This window comes from Stegostoma tigrinum, chromosome 37, assembly GCF_030684315.1.
Source record: "Stegostoma tigrinum isolate sSteTig4 chromosome 37, sSteTig4.hap1, whole genome shotgun sequence".
Classification (NCBI taxonomy): domain Eukaryota; kingdom Metazoa; phylum Chordata; class Chondrichthyes; order Orectolobiformes; family Stegostomatidae; genus Stegostoma; species Stegostoma tigrinum.
Window position 1 is genome coordinate 11677603 of NC_081390.1, and position 20890 is coordinate 11698492.

At 43.6% G+C, this 20890-nt stretch overlaps 2 protein-coding genes across 3 annotated transcripts in view; both read left to right on the forward strand.

Annotated features, from left to right (window-relative positions):
• The window catches only part of paox (polyamine oxidase), a 33922-nt gene extending 30024 nt beyond the window's left edge, over positions 1–3898 (forward strand). Inside the window, exon 7 of the mRNA XM_048563332.2 lies at positions 1716–3898. Coding sequence (XP_048419289.1) covers positions 1716–1850 — 135 coding nt within the window. The 3' untranslated portion in view covers positions 1851–3898. The remainder of the gene's footprint in view (positions 1–1715) is intronic.
• Positions 3899–5625: 1727 nt separating this feature from the next.
• Positions 5626–20890, forward strand: part of mtg1 (mitochondrial ribosome-associated GTPase 1) — a 40850-nt gene continuing 25585 nt past the window's right edge. The window contains exons 1-5 of one of the 2 annotated variants that reach the window (XM_048563334.2): positions 5626–5908; positions 8485–8549; positions 12300–12404; positions 13687–13773; positions 18812–18868. In XM_048563334.2, the coding sequence (XP_048419291.1) occupies positions 5809–5908; positions 8485–8549; positions 12300–12404; positions 13687–13773; positions 18812–18868 (414 nt within the window). In that variant the 5' untranslated portion in view covers positions 5626–5808. The remainder of the gene's footprint in view (positions 5909–8484; positions 8550–12299; positions 12405–13686; positions 13774–18811; positions 18869–20890) is intronic. The other variant, XM_048563333.2, reaches the window with a different exon arrangement.

Genomic DNA, 20890 nt, shown 5'->3' on the forward strand with positions numbered 1-20890 from the left:
CAGCAACTTCTGTTTGTGATTCCGTTTCAGTGTCCATGTGCAGGATTTCTTTTCCTTCATGTATCAATTCTCCTATCTGGGAGAACAAAGTTTGTTAATTGTTTTTGTGCTCTTGCTTTCTTACCAGTGTAGTGTATCATTTCGGTAACTTCCTATTTTAGTTGAATCTGTGCTAGTCTATCCCCAGTAATGTCTGTAATTTCTAGATTAGTGTTCTGAATGGACAAAGTATTGATATCAACGAACATGGAGTCACAGCAGACTCTGTACCTCTTAACTGCAATATTTAATTTTTAAAATTTATTTTAATAAGGTGGTCCTCTTACAGCCAGGTATCTAAAGTAGTTTAATAAGACATTTATTTACTTCATAGATGTTGCTCTCTGTCTTTCCTGCTGATTCAGAGTGTTGAGTTCTGCTGCGCTCCAGGGCGATTCTTTATTTTCCCCTTTTCCCACTCTTGATAGACTTGACCACTAAAGGTAGCTCCTCGATCAGTGTGTAAATATCCTTTGCAATCCAACACCAGGAACTGATTCACTATCCAGGGAGCCAATAAGTGCACTTTCTGATAAATCATTGAGATTACAAATAAAAATTGCAATGTACACCAAGAATTAGCACAATAGTCAACACAAATGAACACACATCTGTATCCATTTGAATTTGGTAAAGGCTTAATAAAATCAATCATCATCTTAACCAGCGGGTTTTCTGCAATTTTGACAATGATTGGCAGTTGAAATACAAGCTGTATAATTTTCAACATCACTCTTGTAATATTTTAGGCTACCAGTCTGGATTTTTTAATTTGAGACCTTTTCATGACCACCTACATGTAAGGTTGGTAAACTAATTTTGCTGGATCACCTAAAATGTGGACTGGCTCTGTATCTTGCTTTACATTTTCTTTTTGTTCAGGGCTTCTCCTTAGTCAGAACTTTAAATATATTGTGAGTTGTAAAGGAATTCAGAGTCATTGAGGTTTACAACACAGAAAAGAGCCCTTTGGCTCTTCAATTCTATGCTGGTCAAAACAACCACCCAACTATTCGAATCCCATTTTCCAGCACTTGGCCCATAGACTTGACATCGCAATGCACATCTAAATACTTTTTAATTCTTTGAGGGTTTCTCCCTCTAACACCCTTTATTACAGTATTTAACATCTGCATAACCTCCTGTATAATCTCTTATTTATCAGATAATAATTCTATTCAGGATGATCATTATTATTATTATTGACCTGAAGTCCCACATACTTGAGTGCTAGCTGTTTTAATGGTTAAACCATCTTTATCACAATTCGCCTTGCACCTGAGGCTGGTATAGTGACTTCTTGAAGGGTAGTAAATATTCAATCTGTATTTCCTTTTACAATGAGTTTGAGCATTATAACATGGCTATTTTACTTTAAATTTATATTCCGAGCTTAAATCGATCTTAAAACATCTTTTTTGGATATTCAAATAAGGTGTAAAGGAAACTATACTCACAGATTCAGTATAATTTCTTTACAGGAGCTTTGTCTCAATCTTCAAAATGGAGTGCTGATTAAATTCAATTCTTACGTGTCATAAATGATTGATGTGAAGAAGAGTCATTGGCCTCAAAATATTAACTCTATCTCTTATCACAGACACTTTCAGACCTATTGCATTTCTACAGCAAATTTTGTTTTTGACCATTAACCTTGTTAATTTCATTACTGTTAGCCTTTGCAGGTGCTTTTCGCTGGTGAAGCTACTCACCGGACATTTTATTCTACTACCCATGGTGCCTTGGAGTCAGGTTGGAGGGAAGCAGATCGCCTGAATAACCATTATGTGTCATTAACTTCTGTGAATTAAAATTCATAAAACGTTATAACAATCTACCACAATGCACCTGTCATCTCCATCTTTAATTAAATCCACGTGGTATCCAAACTTTTAAATTGTGTTAGAGATTGAAAGTGGAGATTATAGAGAGTGCTTAAATGAATTGTATTCCTGTGCATGAATGAAAAATTCTATTCTAACAAATTGATGTCAAAGTTCAAGAAAAATTTTGAACCGAGCTGACCATAGGTAAAAATTGATTGGTGGCAACCAGAAGCATTCTGAAACTTTGTTCAGAAAGGAGTGTGTGAAAGCACCTGATCAAGATGTAAAACATATTTGGCATCTTCTAAAGTAAAGCTTATGAGTTCAACACTCGGACCAGATTGTATGCTGTTCTCGAGGCATACTGCATCCACTCTGTCTCAGTTTGTTTCTTTTTCCATCCCATTCTCATATTTCCCCACTACCAGTTTTCTATATTCTTACTCTGCTACCACATACAAAACTCCTACTGGCTCTTTTTTTCCTCTTCTGCTGATCCCTTTGCATAGATTATGATCTACATCGTGTAACTGATTCTTTTGAATGAATGAATGTGTATTTTTTTTCATTTCCATCACCCAAACTGAAAGTCCAATCTCTATATGCTTGTCCAAGCATTGTTGAATGTTGAATGTTTCTCTTTGCTATTTTTAACCATTGTTTTGATATTCTTTATACCTACAGGTAATGCTGTGACTTACCAAAGTTCATGACTTTATCATGGATAGAATTTGTGTCTTAATAGTGTCTGTGATCTTTGTTTTTAATGTGAGATGTGTTTTTATTTTCTTACCCTCGGTGTGGTTTCTCCATTTAAATAATTCCAGAAGCAGACTTTGGGAATATAAAAATAAAGATTGTATGATCATACAAGTGTTCTGGGAGACTTTTAATGCAACATCACACACATACTGTCAAAGATAAGATTATAGGTAAAGTGAAAAACAGTGATTACAATGGATAAATATTTTAGTCCCTTTCATAGTAGGGCTGTGGTTTTTTTTTTGAAGAATTGACACTTTTTAGCTAGTATGGAGATCTTGTGGAAGCAGAGTCTCCTCAGTAAGCTGCAAGGTGTTTCGTATCAGAGATAATGGGAACTGCAGATGCTGGAGAATCCGAGATAACAAACTGTGGAGCTGGATGAACATGGCAGGCCAAACAGCATCTTAGGAGCACACAGGCATAGTTGAATGTCAAGGAGTTTGGCTCTAAGGTGAACTTGCAGCTGCAGCAGGTTGGGGCTGGGGGCAGGGAAGGCACATCTTACTTTCAAAGTATAGTTTTTACCTGAAAGGTCACTGGACTCAACATTACCTCTCTTTTCTCTCAACCAATGCTGTCGGACCTGCTGAGTTTCTCCAGCAATTTCTATTTTAGCTTTTAGCTGGACTGCTCGGTTCTCTTGCAGCTGGTCTATTCTTTACAAAGGAACCAGTGAAGTTCATGCGTGTCTGTGATTGCCCAAAGTCTGATTAGTTCTGAAGAGAGGGCCTTTGATTCTCCAGCCACTCTTTTTTTTTTTTGTAAATCAATTCTTTAGTGGTAGTATGGCTTAATTTTCTGTACTAATTCCATGACTTGAATATTTTCTTATTTCTTGGTGACCAGAACTGAAAAAGTGAAAATTATGCTGAAGCTGCGATTGTTGTAGATTTACATCAGATCATTATATGTGAGCTCAGAAATTGCAATATCTACCATGCACCAACCACCAACAGCTTCTTTGATGCCGTATTGTCCATAATTAAAATGTTTTATTGTACACCTTGGTCATCACAAATCCAATGTTACTGATCACTTAAATTGAAAATGTCTTTGTTCTGAAGATCGCTCCTTTTTTAAATTACTTGTTTAAAAATCTCCTTTAGTAGAGTACTTTATCTTTGTTTTGTCAAACCATCCAGAAATTTATTTAAAATTACTGTATGGGGAAATAACTTTGAATGTCAAATTTTATATACTAAAATGCAGAAATTGTGAATTTTCTATCCACGTAGACAAAGAATAAACCTGTCAAGCATCGATATGAATCTGTTACATTTTTACTTCTCAAACTTTCTGCACTAACATGTCATTAACTTGCTATTGAGAAACATAAGTTAATTGAATAGTAAATGGAAGTAACAGTCAGAATTTCAGATCAAATAATATTTCACCTCTACCACTGTGAACAACAAGAGAAGTAGCAAAGTCATTGCAATGCTGAACAGCATTGGAAAACTTATTATTGTTCATTATCCTCGGCTTGAAATCCAGAAATTCCCTAGCAAACACTCGTGAAATTATCAGAGGCACTATAGTGATTGAGAAAGAAGTCATTACAAGGCAACGAGGAACATATACCACATGCAGTGTTCTCCACATTCTGGAAAAAAATTCCCTGGGTCTGCTGTGTTTGGGAGACATTCCCTTGGATCTGCTGTATTTGAGAAACATTCCCTGGGGTCTTCACCCACCTTCCTGCAAGAATGCGATTTCCCCTATTCCCAATTCCTCCACCTCGTATGGTCCCAAGATGAGGCTTTCCGCTCCTAGACATCCCAGATGTCCTCATTTTTCCAGGACCATAATTTCCCTCCCTCCCCCCATAGTGGTCAAAAACATCCTCGACCGCGTCTCTTGTGTTTCCCACACCTCGGCCCTAACACCCCTTGCCTGCAATAAAAACAAAGACAGAATTCCCCTTGTCCTCACGTATCACCCCATTAACGTCTGGATTCAAAGCATCATTCTCCGCCACCTGCAATCTGACCTCACTACCAAGGGTATATTTCCCTCCCCACCCTTATCTGCCTTCTGGAGGGACCGCTGTCTCCGTGACTCCCTCGTCTGCTCCACACTTTCCACTAACTCCACTTTCTCTGCAACCAGAGGAGGTGCTACACCTCCCCACTCACCTCCATCCCAGACAAGAAAACCTTCCACATTAAAAGAGATGTTCACCTGCATATCCGCTAATGTGGTCTATCGTATCCGTTGCTCCCGATGTGGCCTCCACTACATCGGCAAGACCAAGCAGAGGCTCAGAGACCTCTTTGTAGAGCATCTATGCTCAGTTCATGACAGACGAAAACACTTCCCAGTCATGAACCACTTCAACTCCCCCTCCCACTACTTGGATGGCATATCCATCCTGGGCTTCCTCCAGTGTCACAACTATGCCACATGAAAATTGGAAGAACAGTACCTCATATTCTGTCTGGGAACACTACAACCTAATAGTCTCAATGTGGACTTCATGAGTTTCAAAATCTCCCCTTCCCCCAAACTTATCCCAAGACCAGATCCCCCTCTCATCCCCGCCTCCTTGACTTGTCTGTCTCCCTCCCGTCTACCAGCCCTTTCCTCCTCACTGACCAACTCTACACTAGATAACAAGGTGTGGAGCTGGATGAACACAGCAGGCCAGTCAATGCTCCTGCGATGCTGCTGGGCCTGCTGTGTTCATCCAGCTCCACACCTTGTTATCTTGCATTCTCCAGCATCTGCAGTTCCTACTATGTCTGCAGTCTGATGTATTTGAGAGACGCTCCCTGAGGCCCGGGGGGGGGTGATTCGGAGACGCTCCCTGAGGCCCGGGGGGGGGTGATTCGGAGACGCTCCCTGAGGCCCGGGGGGGGTGATTGGGAGACGCTCCCTCAGGTCCGAGATGATTGGGAGACGCTCCCTGAGACCCGGGGGGTGATTGGGAGACGCTCCCTGAGACCCGGGGGGTGATTGGGAGACGCTCCCTCAGGCCCGAGGTGATTGGGAGACGCTCCCCGAGGCCCGGGCTGTGATTGGGGGACGCTCCCTGAGGCCTGGGGATTTGCGGACGGCCTCAGCCAGAGGAGATGGTGCAGCCTGCAGTTGCGGGTTTGTGAAGCGACAACTTTCCCCGGCGAGAGGGAGGAGGCCCCGGCCCCGCAGTGAGAGACTGGCCGCTGGAAGCCCCCCCACAATGAGGTGCGGGGCGGCACTGGCTGCTCTCCGGTTCCGGACCAGCTTCGAGTTCGGGAACCGTGAGTTAGCGAAATGGTTCCCCGGGCACATGGCTAAAGGTGAGGGCCCGGCCGCCGTCACAAAACTACTCGGGGTCGGTGAGGGTCGGGGTCGGTAAAGATCAGTCCTCTTCAAGCTACCTTGAAGGGCCCTCCTGTGGTGCAGGGGTAGTGTCCCTACCCCTTCATCAGGAGGTTCAGCTTCAACTTCCACCTGCTGTGTAGTAAAATCTCAATATATTGATGTACCCCGAGGAATATCCTATCTTACAAAGACAAGACTATCTGTCTAAAATAATTAAACAGTACAACTCAGAACACAAGTGCAGGCAATGACCACCTCCAACAACGGAGAATCTCAATGTTGCCCCTTGTCATTCAAGGGCATTACCCACACATGCAAGTTTCTTTCTAAACTGCCCGCCACCCTGAATTTGGAACTATATCACCATGTAGGTTAAAAATCCTGAAACTCCATCCTCTAACGCCACTGAGTCTGTTGCTTCTATTATCTCAATGATTACAGTGGGTCAAGAAGGAAGCTCACCACCATCTTCTCCAAGACAATTGAGGATGCAGAATCAACACTGGCCTATCTAGTGACACACAACCCCCCGAAATGAAGAAAAAGTCAGTTCGCACATACAGTAAAATGACAAAATCTGATAATGCATGACAAAAGTCCAAAAAACGGGATGATGAGAATCTTATATCCAGAATCCTACCTGAAAACCGGTGTTCTTGGGTTAAGGTGTTCCTGAGACTTGACTTTAGCCATAGCAATGTCCACTTCACTGTTTCCATTACAACTTTGAAGCTGGATCTGTTGGATCGTGACTGTTTAGCAACAAAATTGAGGCAGTAATGGTGTATTATTAACCATTAGTAATGTGAAGGAAAGTAGTTAGACTATGGCCGACAACAGTTAGACATCATTTGCAAATGTATGAGATTACCTTACTTTTATTTTGATGCAGTTATATCACAAGACACGGTTGCTTATTAATTGTGATCTTTTAGCTGTTAATTTTCCCCATTCTAACTTGCTGAAATTTGAGCAATTTTACCACTTGGCCTGAAAATAATGTATTATTCTTCACCTCTCATGTGTCGCTCTTATTTTTTCATCATCTTAGTTTTATTGCTTAGCTCCTTTCATTGCCACAGTCTTAATGTATCTCATTTTCTTGCATGACCAATTGTAATGAGAGAGGCATGACTGTATTTAAGTAAGTCTCAACTATGGCCTTGATAACTATAAAGCAAACCATAACTTGCTTGAATTTTTGTTTCAACATTTCTTTTGTATCTGTGCTATGATTCAAGCACCTTCCTTTTGAAGTTAGGACAATGTTTTTGTTGTTTGATGACACAGAAGTGCCTCAATACCTGATGTAAAATAGTGTGCATAAAGCTTTTAATCATCATTCTTAGAATGTGGTGTCACTGATGTTTATAGTTTAGTCTGAATTCTCATCAAGAAGGTGATGGTAGTGAGTTGCCTTCTTAAACAGCTGCAGTGGTGTAGCCAGAATGCTGTCAAGTAGCTATTCCACGACCTTATTGAATGGCTACACAAGTTTGAAAGGCCAGATGGCTTATTGCATGTCACTGAGTACTATGTTCCAGGGTTTTGATCCAGTGATAGCAAACAAACGACAATATATTGTCCAAGATGGTATGGGGGGGAAACTCAAGAGGCGATTGTGTTCCCAAGTTTCAGTAGCTGTTGATCTTCAAGTTATGGGAGGTTGTGGCTTTGGGAACTAGAATGAAAGAAACCAGCTTGTTACAAGGATCCTGAACACTGCACCTGTGGTGAATGAGTAGATGTGGTACATTAGTTTCTAATGAATGCACATTTTAAAATTGAAAAATACGGACAGCATAGATTCCATAAATTAGTGTGACTTGGCCTTTCATTGCACTTTTCTCAGACCAGTGGAAAATAAAGTTACTTTTACCCTGCCTCATTAAGTCACAATACAACACAGTGTGAATGCCTCCATTAGCTGTTCTTATGGCCACTGAGTATGTTGGCTTGTGCCCAGTTGTGGGGACTTCTGGATTATAGACTTGACCCACTGGGTCTGGGTTAGTACTGCAAATCCATTGCATGCATTAACAGAGAAGGTTTTCTTTCGTCAGCCAAGGCCAGGTTACACTTCAGATCTCCAAGACAATGTTGCTTGAATTGCTTATTGCAACATCTTATTGATCCCTAAAGCAATTAAACTTGAAACCATAAAATGTATTTCCAATATTATTCCTGAATGCCTACTTTGTAACTTGCCTTGGCTTGAAGGATTGCCTTGTTTACTTTAGAAAATGGCACTGACCAACTTCTGTGCAGGAGATGGTTGAGAATAGCTATGGTGGCCCACCTCTTGTATTTTACCTCTTACCCCATAATGGCTTTCTATGGCTCCTCTGCCAAAGTTACAGCAAAAGAAATCAGAAGAAGTCTGGTCAGACTCTGCTCGCTTGCTAACAGAAATTTTATCTTGACTATGCTACTGTGTTTTGGTGCACATTTAAGTTGATTTTGCCAAGAATGGGGATTCAGGTAAATTGTTTTTACTTGTCAGAACTGCAGCCCATAACCTAGAGCCTGTTTCTGTTGTGTCTCACTCCAGGACTTAAAAAGATGCAAGCCAGTCTGAAAAAAGTGGATTGCATTATTGAAGTTCACGATGCCAGGATATCCTTTATGACTTTTTGTTTCCAGCAGTTTACCCCCAAGCCTCAGTCTGTTCCTAAAACATTTGGAAAATTAGGTGCTTGCAATTAAAAAGGGCAGTGCACCAATATGATACTTTAATAAATAAAGAATGCATGAATTATTAAAAATATACTTGCTTCATGTTCAAATTCTGTCAGGCCCAGTTTGTTTAACATATGAATAGCCCTGCAGTAAAATTAGAATTTAAGGGAAAATTTAGTGGGGTTTCCTTCAATCCTGGTGTGTAGTCATCCTGAAATGCAATTTTAACCACCAGATTATTGTGTCAGTTGCAAATTGTCATTTTAAAGCTCTCTCCCTTGTCTTTTCCCTCTCCTTCATTCCCCACCCCCATATAACAAATGCAAGGAGATCATAAACTTCTTTGTCACTATGACTGAATCTTTCATTCAACTGCCTCTGTCACTTCTCTTTTTCCGCCTAGCACACAAGGTCTAACATCCTTCAGGGTTTGTCTCTCTTTTATCTATGACTCTCATTTTCCACTTGTGTTTCTCCTGACTCCTGTCATGAGCTCTCTGAGCTCACTGTAGCCATGAAACCCACCTCCTCACCCTTATTTCCACTAAGCCACTGACCACCTGGCCCCCATTGCCAGCTGAGATTAGAGCAACATTTAATATAACTAATTAAAAAAAAAAGAAGTGCTAAAGAAACTCAGGTCTGACAGCCTCTATGGAGAAAGAAATAGATAATGTATCGAGGCAAATATGCCTCGTCTTCAGAACTAATCTTTAAGTACAAGTTGGTGTTCGTATTGTGAAGGGTTTTGTCTTCTCAGATGCTGTTCTCACTCTCCTTCACAACTGTCATATGAAAAAACACACTAAATCCCTCTGAACAAAGTCGCATCTGGTTCATTATTACTGTTTAGCGAGGGAAACTGCCATCATTACCTTGTCTGGCCTACGTGTGACTCCAGACCCACAGCAATGTGGTTGACTCTTAACTGCCCTCTGAACAATTAGGAATGGGCAATAAATGCCAACCCAGCCAGTGATGCCCACATTCTGTGAATGAATAAAACAGCATCTTCTTTCAAGGCCCTTGAGCAAACAAGTGTGCACTAAATCCATGTCTGTCTTTCCTGCAGCTCCACGTGTGAATCTCACTAATCAAGTTTTTGCACTTCCAGAATCCTGGAAAGGTACTTATCAAAGTTATAAATGCCATTCTATGTGACTGTCAGTGTGGTAAACTATCCCCTCTGAACCTATTGCAGGCTTTGACAAAGTTAACCACGGGATTCTCCAATATTGTCCAGTTACATGTGGCTGCTTCTGCCTGGTTCACTTTTTGCCTATTTAGTTGTAGCTAGAAAATTACCCCCAATAGATTCTGTTCCTGCAGATCCCTCCCCAAGATTCTGGTTCTTGACACCCTCCTGTTTCTTATGTACATGCTTCCTCAAGGTGACATCAGTCAAAAATAGCATCATATTCTACATACACCATATCAACACCCAGCTCTACCTCCACACGACTGCTCTCAACTTCATCTCTTTTGGCACGCTGCTTGTTCAACATTGAGTACGGGCTGAATGGAAATCTCTTTCATCTAAATATGGGGAAGACCAAAGCCATTGTCTTCAGACCCTGCCACAAACTCTGTTCCATTGCCACCACTCATCCTTCCTGACGGTTGTCTAAGACAAGATCAGAAAGAATGAAACCTGGATATCAAAATCCCAAGATATTTCCTACCACATCCAATCACCACTTAGACTGCAATTTCCACCTCAGTAATATTGACTGACTGCACCTCTACCTCAGTTTGTTTACTGCTGAATCTTTTATCCATACCTTTATTATTTTTAAATTTTATTATTCCAGAACTTAATGGATTACCCGATATCCGCCCTTTGTAAATGTACAGTTAGTGAAAACTCCGCTGCCTGTGTCCTCAAGCCAAGTCCTATTTCACCTGTCACCCATATACTCACTGAGGTACACTCCCACTGGAGCAGTACCTCAACTTTAAAAATTGTCATCCTCATTTTCAAGTCCTTCCACAGCATTGTCCATCCCTATCATAGTAGTTGCATCAGGCACACAATAGTCATTGGATAAGTACCTGAACAAGAAATGTTTGGAGGGATAAGGGCTAAGCACAGGCAGGTGGGACGGGTTTAGCTAGGGATATTGGCCAGCATGGAATGGTTGGATTGAAAGGTCTCTTTCCATGTTGTATGACTTACTCTAATCTTTCTCTAGACTGTATTATTGAGAAGAAAGTCTTCTTTCCCTTTATTATCCAGTCGTTCAGGCTTAATCCAAAGTGCAGCATGTCCTTATTACAGCCTATTAATGTTCTCAATTGGAAGACCAAGGCTTTAATTCCTTATGACCTGGAGCGATGTTGAAAGTGCTCTTGATTCAGGCTCGCTCATACAATCTTGCTTGCGCAGATCTCTTTATTATTGCCTTTTTCTAATACTTTCCCAGCCCAGTTCTCATGTGGGTGATAGTTCTTTGTCCAGTGCAGTCCCCAGGTGCCACCTTGTATGTCACTCATGAGGCACATATGGAAGAAAGACAGACTATAAGAGCACAGGTTAACCATTTGGCTCTTTGAGCCTGATCCACCATTCAGTATGATCAGAGCTGATTCTGTATCTCAGTACCACGTTCCCACTTTTTGATCATACCCCGATGTCTTTTATAAATCACGATGTATCAGTCTCTGCCTTGAAAGTACCCAGTGACCCGACCTCCACAGCTTTCTGTGGCAGGGAATTCTACAGGTTGACCAGCTTCCGAGTGAAGAAATGGTTCGTCATCCTAGTCTCAAATGGCCCAAAACAGTGACCTCTGTTTCTCAACTCCCCAACCAAAAGGAAATATCCTCCTTGATTTAGTCTGCCTTACTCTTTTAGAATTTTATACACTTCAATCAGAACCCCACATTCTTCTAAATTCTAGTGAATACAGGCTTAGTCAAACCAACCTGTTCTTGTACGATAATCCTGCCAACTCAGGTAATCAGCTTCATAAAATTTTTGTTGCACTTACGTAGAGGGGTATGGCAAGTATATCCTTTTTTTAATTTAGGGAGATTAAAACTGCACACAGTACTCCATTTGTGATCTTACCAAGGTTCGATAATGTCAGCAGGCTCTTTAGTCATTGGCATAGCCCTACTACAAACATGGCTGAGATCTGTTTACTCAATGTAAGTCATGGATTGGAGTTCAGTCCTTCCTGTAAACACAGGATTTAAGGAATGTGCAAACAGCCTCCGAGGAATGCTTGATGTAATAGTGACCCGTCATGAGAAAAACCCTGCTAGAAAATTAGAACATGCGCAGTTTAAGGCTGAGATGTCTATTGCAAGATCATCATTTATTTAGTGCCAATTAATACTGTTTGAAGAAATGCCTTGAGGTCTAGCATGAGCTTATCGGAACAGAAAAACCAAAACTGAAATACTTCATAGTCTATATGAGAAATCCGTTTGGAACATTTCCCACTGCCTGTTAGAAGCCAGTGACGGAGATATTCCAATATCGCCAGAGAATGTATTATCATTGCCACACCATTGACCAATCTAAACAAAGAGGACCACCGTAACCAGCTGATTATCATGTTGTACAGATTATCATGTTATGCAGAAGAATAGCTCAGCACAGTTGTGACTTTAATAATTTCAGTTCATCTGTGGCTTTAAATAGCCTTTCTCTGTGCAAAATTCCTTGACAATCAACATTACATTCCTCTGTCCGGACGTAACCCCATGTTTGAGGAGGCCCTGGGTGTCAGACCCCATCTACTGGTACTAAACAAAATGGATTTGGCTGATTTAACAAATAAACAGGTCCGTATTGTAATAAGCTGAGCTGTAGCTGTGCGCTGTTTCCCCAGATGGCAACTTGTATTTCTACTTAGGACAAAACGTAAGAAAATTTTGCGGTAAATGTGCCCTGATTTTCACTCAGTATCTCAGTGGAGTGGCTCTGATGGTTTGATGTTGATCTGCAGTGGTTGAAAATTTTCCACATATATGTGCCAATGGAAACAGTGTCTCTCTATGATGCAGTACCCTGACCCTGCCACCTTGCTACAGTTACTACATCTAATTGGCAATTGACTCGTGATATTATCACTGGACTGTTAATCTAGAGACACAGGTAATGTTCTGAGGACCTGGGTTCAAATCATCCAATGCTAGATGGTGGAATTTGAATTCCATTTCTTTAAAAATCTAAATTAACATCTAATGATGGCCATGAGCCCATTGTCAATTGTCGGGAAAAACCCATCTGGTTCATTAGTCTCCTTCAGGGAAGGAATCTGCCATCCTTACCTGGTCTAGCCTACATGTGATTCCAGACCCACAACAATGTGGTTCGCTCTTAACTGCCCTCTGAGGAAGTAATGATGGGCAATAAATGCCCTCATCCAAGAATGAAAATTTTAAAAATAATTAAGCAATTGGATATGGGCCACAAGTTAAATATAGAATACCGCAAGAGTGTCCGTATTATTAACGTAATATTTATCTAATCCCATTATAATCTGCAGTTATTTACTAACAGCAAGATTCTATCATTAATATAATGTGGACATTCACATAAATAGAACTGGCATTGTCATTACTTTATGGTGTAGAGCCACATGAGCAATTCAATTGGAGACCAAGAGCATCTTGAATATTTTGGATGACGAGCCATACAAATATTTGCTGTCCTCATGTTGCACAAGAATTGTAAAGCCATTTTCTTGTGAGTTCCAGAATCAATTGTGACGTATAGAAGGGAAATCCTTCTTTCTGAAAGAATGTAAAAAAGGAAGTGTGTTTTGCATTTATATAGCAGCCTCATCTCCGAATGTCCCAAAGTGTTTTATAGCCAACGGAATAGTAGCAAAAGGTAGTCACTTCCCCAGAACAACACAACAACAGATGCAAACAATATCTTTGCAGGGTCTTTGTTTTGAAAAGCATTGAATAGAGAGTTGAAGAATAGAATTCAGCACTTGACAAAAGCCAAATATAAATCTGACCGCACATTAGCCATGTAACAATTCATTTTAAGAACCTTCTTTAAGACAAATTAAAGATCTTACCTCATGGAGATCATTCTGTGTTTATTATTTAGAGAATCATGAGAGAATTGGAACAACAAAGAATCCAAAATGTTCTGTTCACAGACTGCCTACGGGAAAGAGACGTAAACGTGAAGAAAGTAAGTTCTAAAGTTGCAATTTAATTTGTTTGAAAGAGTGGGCAGGATAGAGAATTTGCCAGTGGACCTTTCTGTGAGCTCTCTGATGATCAGTCACATCTTCCCTGGAGTCAATGGCGGCTGTTATGGATATCCATCCCAATATGGGTGCATTCAGAGTGAGGAACAAAACAATGTGAGGTGAGGATAAAGCCTTCTCGCACAACAACTTATTAGGGTATGGAATGCACTGCCCGAAAATGTGTGGAAGGCTGATTCAGTTAAGGCATTCAAGACTGCATCGTGATTTTTTGTATATAACTAGTGTGTAAGAGTGTGGGGAGAAAACAGAAGATTGGCACTAACTGATAATACTCATTTGAAGAGCCAGCACAGGCACAATGGGCTGAATGGCCTCCCTGCGCACCATAATAATTCTCTGACTTAAAGTGACAGTAATCGTGGAATGATGGGCATTCATTCAGCAATGATTACCTTCTTAAACTTTGACCTCTGCAGCAACACTGAACACGGGTTTTCCTCTTTCCCCTTCTGATGAACCTCTTGAGCCCATGAAGAGTCCTGTTCATCTCCACCGTGTTGGCCATTGTCAGGACTGAGAGAAACAGGCCATCCTACCCCATTGTAAATGTGGTAGCAACCAATAAAGTAGAAAATATCAGCTGTTATGGCTAAAGTTTTGTGAATGACATCCTTGTGGCCTGTTTGCATGCCTGAGCTGCACATCCAGCTTTCAGCTACAGATCCCAAATTAACCTTAAATTTCATTATGGATCAGAAGTTGAATTGGTTTATTCAATAAAGAAACTAACTTTGTTTTATTAGAGCTTCCTGGCTTTACAGAAGGTCAGACAAATAAAATGAAATGGGATGATTGTTTGCACTGTTTTCTTATGGGGAAAAGCGGAACCCTGTCTATAGATATTTCCCGATACGTATGTATAACATTCTAATCATCTCCGAATCTCTACTGGTGATATTTCTGGTTGGAAAAGCTAATAAGATGGCCTTACGGCTTGTGAAAGTTTCTGCTCCTCAGTCTCCCCTCTCCATGTACTTGTAGAAGATACAGGGTGGCAGGTTCCTACACAAGTGTTTAAGAGGCACAGCTTAGAGCTGTGTGTGTATGTGTGTAGGTCTGACAGCATCTGTGGAAGCAAAGCTGCGTCCACTTTTTGGGTCCCATGATCCTTCTTAAAAACACATCAGGGTTCTGATGAAAGGTCATTGGAGCCGAATCATTGACTCTGCTTTCTCTGTACAGCTGCTGTCAGACCTGCTGTGTTTCTCCAACAATTTCTGTTTCAAATTTTCAGACTCTGTAGTTCTTGGTTTTAATTTAGTATTTATCTTTAGGCTTGAGAGATGATTCTTACCTCCGGGCATAAGCAATTCCTCCTCCAAAGGTCTGACTATTTCTGCCAAAACATTCATGCCCCCAAGCTGTTCTGCTACCTGGGAGTCAATCACAGAGCAATCAATAGGCAGAAAGTGTTTATCATTGAACAATGATCACTACACCACCAACCAATCAGCTGCTTGTTGCGAACCAAAGATCCATACATATATGGTAATAAAGTGTGAAGCTGGATGAACACAGCAGGCCAAGCAGCATCTCAGGAGCACAAAAACTGACGATTCGGGCCTAGACCCTTCATGTGCTCCTGAGATGCTGCTTGGCCTGCTGTGCTCATCCAGCTTCACACTTTATTATCTTGGATTCTCCAGCGTCTGCAGTTCCCATTATCTCTCATCCATACATATATGGACTGGTTTTCCACTCCTGCTTGAACAAGCAACTGTGTAAACAGTACTTACAATAAGTTACCTGCTTTTATGCTTCAAAAATTGTATAAATCCTTCAATAATCCTTGATTTTAAAGGGGTTATTTTCCCATTTCAGTCCGTAATCGAAAATACTGAAAAATAAAGGGTTGGTGATCATAGCCGTTTTGCATCTGTCCCTAGATAGTAAACCAGTGCTTCCCTTGATTCTTAGATAATGAAATGTGAGGCTGGATGAACACAGCAGGCCCAGCAGCATCTCAGGAGCACAAAAGCTGACGTTTCGGGCCTTCATCAGAGAGGGGGATGGGGTGAGGGTACTGGAATAAATAGGGAGAGAGGGGGAGGCGGACCGAAGGTGGAGAGAAAAGAAGATAGGTGGAGAGAGTATAGGTGGGGAGGTAGGGAGGGGATAGGTCAGTCCAGGGAAGACAGACAGGTCAAGGAGGTGGGATGAGGTTAGTAGGTAGGAGATGGAGGTGCGGCTTGGGACGGGAGGAAGGGATGGGTGAGAGGAAGAACAGGTTAGGGAGGCAGAGACAGGTTGGACTGGTTTTGGGATGCAGTGGGTGGAGGGGAAGAGCTGGGCTGGTTGTGTGGTGCAGTGGGGGGAGGGGACGAACTGGGCTGTTTTGGGATGCGGTGGGGGAAGGGGAGATTTTGAAGCTGGTGAAGTCCACATTGATGCCATTAGGCTGCAGGGTTCCCAAGCGGAATATGAGTTGCTGTTCCTGCAACCTTCGGGTGGCATCATTGTGGCACTGCAGGAGGCCCATGATGGACATGTCATCTAAAGAATGGGAGGGGGAGTGGAAATGGTTTGCGACTGGGAGGTGCAGTTGTTTATTGCGAACCGAGCGGCGGTGTTCTGCAAAGCGGTCCCCAAGCCTCCGCTTGGTTTCCCCAATGTAGAGGAAGCCACACTGGGTACAATGGATACAGTATACCACATTGGCAGATGTGCAGGTGAACCTCTGCTTGATATGGAAAGTCATCTTGGGGCTTGGGATAGGGGTGAGGGAGGAGGTGTGGGGGCAAGTGTAGCATTTCCTGCAGTTGCAGGGGAAGGTACCGGGTGTGGTGGGGTTGGAGGGCAGTGTGGAGCGAACAAGGGAGTCACGGGGAGAGTGGTCTCTCCGGAAAGCAGACAGGGGTGGGGATGGAAAAATTTCTTGGGTGGTGGGGTCGGATTGTAGATGGCGGAAGTGTCGGAGGATGATGCGTTGTATCCGGAGGTTGGTAGGGTGGTGTGTGAGATCGAGGGGGATCCTCTTTGGGCGGTTGTGGCGGGGGCGGGGTGTGAGGGATGTGTTGTGGGAAATGCGGGAGACGCGGTCAAGGGCGTTCTCGACCACTGTGGGGGGAAAGTTGCGGTCCTTGAAGAACTTGGACATCTGGGATGTGCGGGAGTGGAATGCCTCATCGTGGGAGCAGATGCGGCGGAGGCGGAGGAATTGGGAATAGGGGATGGAATTTTTGCAGGAGGGTGGGTGGGAGGAGGTGTATTCTAGGTAGCTGTGGGAGTCAGTGGGCTTGAAATGGACATCAGTTACAAGCTGGTTGCCTGAGATGGAGACTGAGAGATCCAGGAAGGTGAGGGATGTGCTGGAGATGGCCCAGGTGAACTGAATGTTGGGGTGGAAGGTGTTGGTGAAGTGGATGAACTGTTCGAGCTCCTCTGGGGAGCAAGAGGCGGCGCTGATACAGTCATCAATGTAACGGAGGAAGAGGTGGGGTTTGGGGCCTGTGTGGGTGCGGAAGAGGGACATAACCTACAAAGAGGCAGGTATAGCTGGGGCCCATGCGGGTGCCCCATAGTCTGTAGGAAGTGGGAGGAATCGAAAGAGAAGTTGTTGAGGGTGAGGACGAGTTTGGCTAGGCGGATGAGGGTGTCGGTGGAGGGGGACTGGTCGGGCCTGTGGGACAGGAAGAAGCGGAGGGCCTTGAGGCCACTGCATGCGGAATGCAGGTGTATAGGGACTGGACGTCCATGGTGAAAATGAGGTGTTGGGGGCCATGGAATTGGAAGTCCTGCAGGAGGTGGAGCGCATGGGTCGTGTCACGGACGTAGGTGGGGAGTTCCTGGACCAAATGCTACACTTGCCCCCACACCTCCTCCCTCACCCCTATCCCAGGCCCCAAGATGACTTTCCACATTAAGCAGAGGTTCACCTGCACATCTGCCAATGTGGTATACTGCATCCACTGTACCCGGCGTGGCTTCCTCTACATTGGGGAAACCAAGCGGAGGCTTGGGGACCGCTTTCCAGAACACCTCCGCTCGGTTCGCAATAAACAACTGCACCTCCCAGTCGCAAACCATTTCCGCTCCCCCTCCCATTCTTTAGATGACATGTCCATCATGGGCCTCCTGCAGTGCCACAATGATGCCACCCGAAGGTTGCAGGAACAGCAACTCATATTCCGCCTGGGAACCCTGCAGCCCAATGGTATCAATGTGGACTTCACCAGCTTCAAAATCTCCCCTTCCCCCACCGCATCCCAAAACCAGCCCAGTTCGTCCCCTCCCCCCACTGCACCACACAACCAGCCCAGCTCTTCCCCTCCACCCGCTGCATCCCAAAACCAGTCCAACCTGTCTCTGCCTCCCTAACCTGTTCTTCCTCTCACCCATCCCTTCCTCCCACCCCAAGCCGCACCTCCATCTCCTACCTACTAACATCATCCCACCTCCTTGACCTGTCCGTCTTCCCTAGACTGACCTATCCCCTCCCTACCTCCCCACCTACACTCTCCTCTCCACCTGTCTTCTTTTCTCTCCATCTTCGGTCCGCCTCCCCCTCTCTCCCTATTTATTCCAGAACCCTCACCCCACCCCCCTCTCTAATGAAGGGTCTAGGCCCGAAACGTCAGCTTTTGTGCTCCTGAGATGCTGCTGGGCCTGCTGTGTTCATCCAGCCTCACATTTTATTATCTTGGATTCTCCAGCATCTGCAGTTCCCACTGTCACTTCCCTTGATTCTTGCTTTATAGTCACTGGGACTGTGAAAAATGACAGCATTTGAACTTTTAAAATCATTATGGCTAAATAAAACCAGAGTCTATGACAGAAATACATAGCCCAAATTGCAATACATATACCTGAGTATGTTTTGGTGAGCCACATTTGAAATTTCTTTTTGATGTTAAGCATCAGAAAGGGTATTGAATTATCAGAATTAAAAATACTTCCCTGAAAATGCATTAACTCCCTACGTTTTTACCTTACTCATTACTTGCTGCTTTTTGGCAGATTGTTCCTGCTGTTACAGAACTCATTCAGAAAGGTGACCGGTTTCACAGAATGGAGGTAAGCAGGTCAAGTTGCTACTGTTGAGAATAGGTATGCATCATCTTAATGTCAGAAATACCAGCTCTTGCTGCATGCAAATTTTTGTGTTACCCAATTCTTTCTGAAAGAATGTAAACATGATTCTGCATCACAGATGTTATAGAGAACAATATTTGTGTATGTTCGGGAACATGGGAGGCACTAAATTATTGAGAGGAGATGACGTTCATGCTAAGCTGCACAGAGGCTAGAAGGTATAACACAGGTCTTGTTCAGTGAACCATATATTCACTACCACACAAAACCATTTAAGGATAACAGACATTGATAAAATTGCCATACACAAATACACAATATTAAAGAAAATTTTGACCAGGCTTTTAAAATACATCACTTGAGGCAGAATCTGTAAACAAATCATCTATGGAATTCAATTTATAATCATTTACAAAGGAAATGTGTCCCCCTATTCAACCTTGCCTTGACACAACCAAAACTTGAAATGTTCAAATACATCAACTTTGGTTGGATCATGATCAAACTCACTCTTGACTGCACTGGTCCCCTCTATCACTTGTAAATCGATAAGTATCTCTACTAGCAAGTTTTGAGAAGATTTGTAGCTCAGGTTGAGTTTCTGGATGTGAGTTTGCCCGGTTAGCTGGAAGGCTCGTTTTCAAACGTTACGTCACTTTTTTTTAATTTGAAAAAATATACTTTATTCATAGAATGTACAAAAAAAAACATTTATACACCTACCCAGACATGCAAGCAGTTCCGGGTTACCCCGGGGTACGTACACCAACTAAAGGAAAAAACAAAACAAAGAAAAAAAAACAAAAACAAAGAAAAAAATACCCCGGCAGCCGTCTCCCCGCACAGCCCCTGTTGGCCCCCTGACCAGTTGGGGAAGGCGCCAGCTGGGCCCAGTTACCAGTTGGGGCCCTTTTTTCTATTCTGGACGAGGGGTTTCATACGGTGGTCTTTCCCCACCGTGCCTTGGCGGTGGCTGCCCCATGCTTTAGCGCGTCCCTCATAACGTAGTCCTGGACCTTGGAGTGCGCCAGTCTGCAACACTCGGTCGGGGTCAGTTCTTTCAGCTGGCAGACCAGCAAGTTGCGGGCAGACCAAAGAGCATCTTTCACCGCATTGATGGTCCTCCAGGCGCAGTTGACGTTTGTTTCGGTGTGCGTCCCGGGGAACAGCCTGTAGAGCACGGAGCTGCTTGGGACGAACCTCGACAAATATCACTGCATCCCCCTCCAGACCACCTCCACATAGGCTCACTCCAGAAGGAAGTGATAGACAGTCTCGTCCCCCGCAGCCACCTCGAGGGCAGCGTGCGGTGGCGCAGAGATTCCGGGCGTGCATAAAGGATCTCACTGGCAGAGCCCCTCTCACTGCCAGCCAAGCAATGTCCTTGTGCTTGTTTGAAAGTTCTGGCGATGAGGCATTCTGCCAAATGACTTTGGCAGTCTGCGTGGGGAACCACACGACGGGATCCACCCTCTCCTTTTCCCAAAGGGTCTCGAGGATACTACGTGCCGACCACTGCCTGACGGTCCTGTGGTCAAAGGTGTTTCCTTTCAAAAATTTCTCCACGAAGGACAGGTGGTACGGGTCGGTCCAACTACTCGGAGCGTTCCGCGGCAACGAGGCCAGGCCCATCCTTCGCAACACCGGGGGACATGTATAACCTCAGTAAGTAGTGACACTTGGTGTTTGCATGCTGAGGATCTATGCACAGCTTGATGCAGCCACACACAAATGTAGCCATCAAGGCGAGGATGGCGTTCGGTACGTCCTTTCCCCGTTTTCCAGGTCTTTGTACATGGTGTCCCTGCGGACCCGGTCCATCCTTGACCCCCAAATGAAGTGGAAGATGGCCTAGGTGACCGCAGCAGCGCAGGTCCAGGGAATAGGCCAGGCCTATACAACAGTACCGAAAGCCCCTCGCACCTGACAACCAGGTTCTTAACCGCGATGGAGAGGGATTGGAGCATCCACCTGCCCAGTTTCTGCCTCAGTTTGGTGATACGC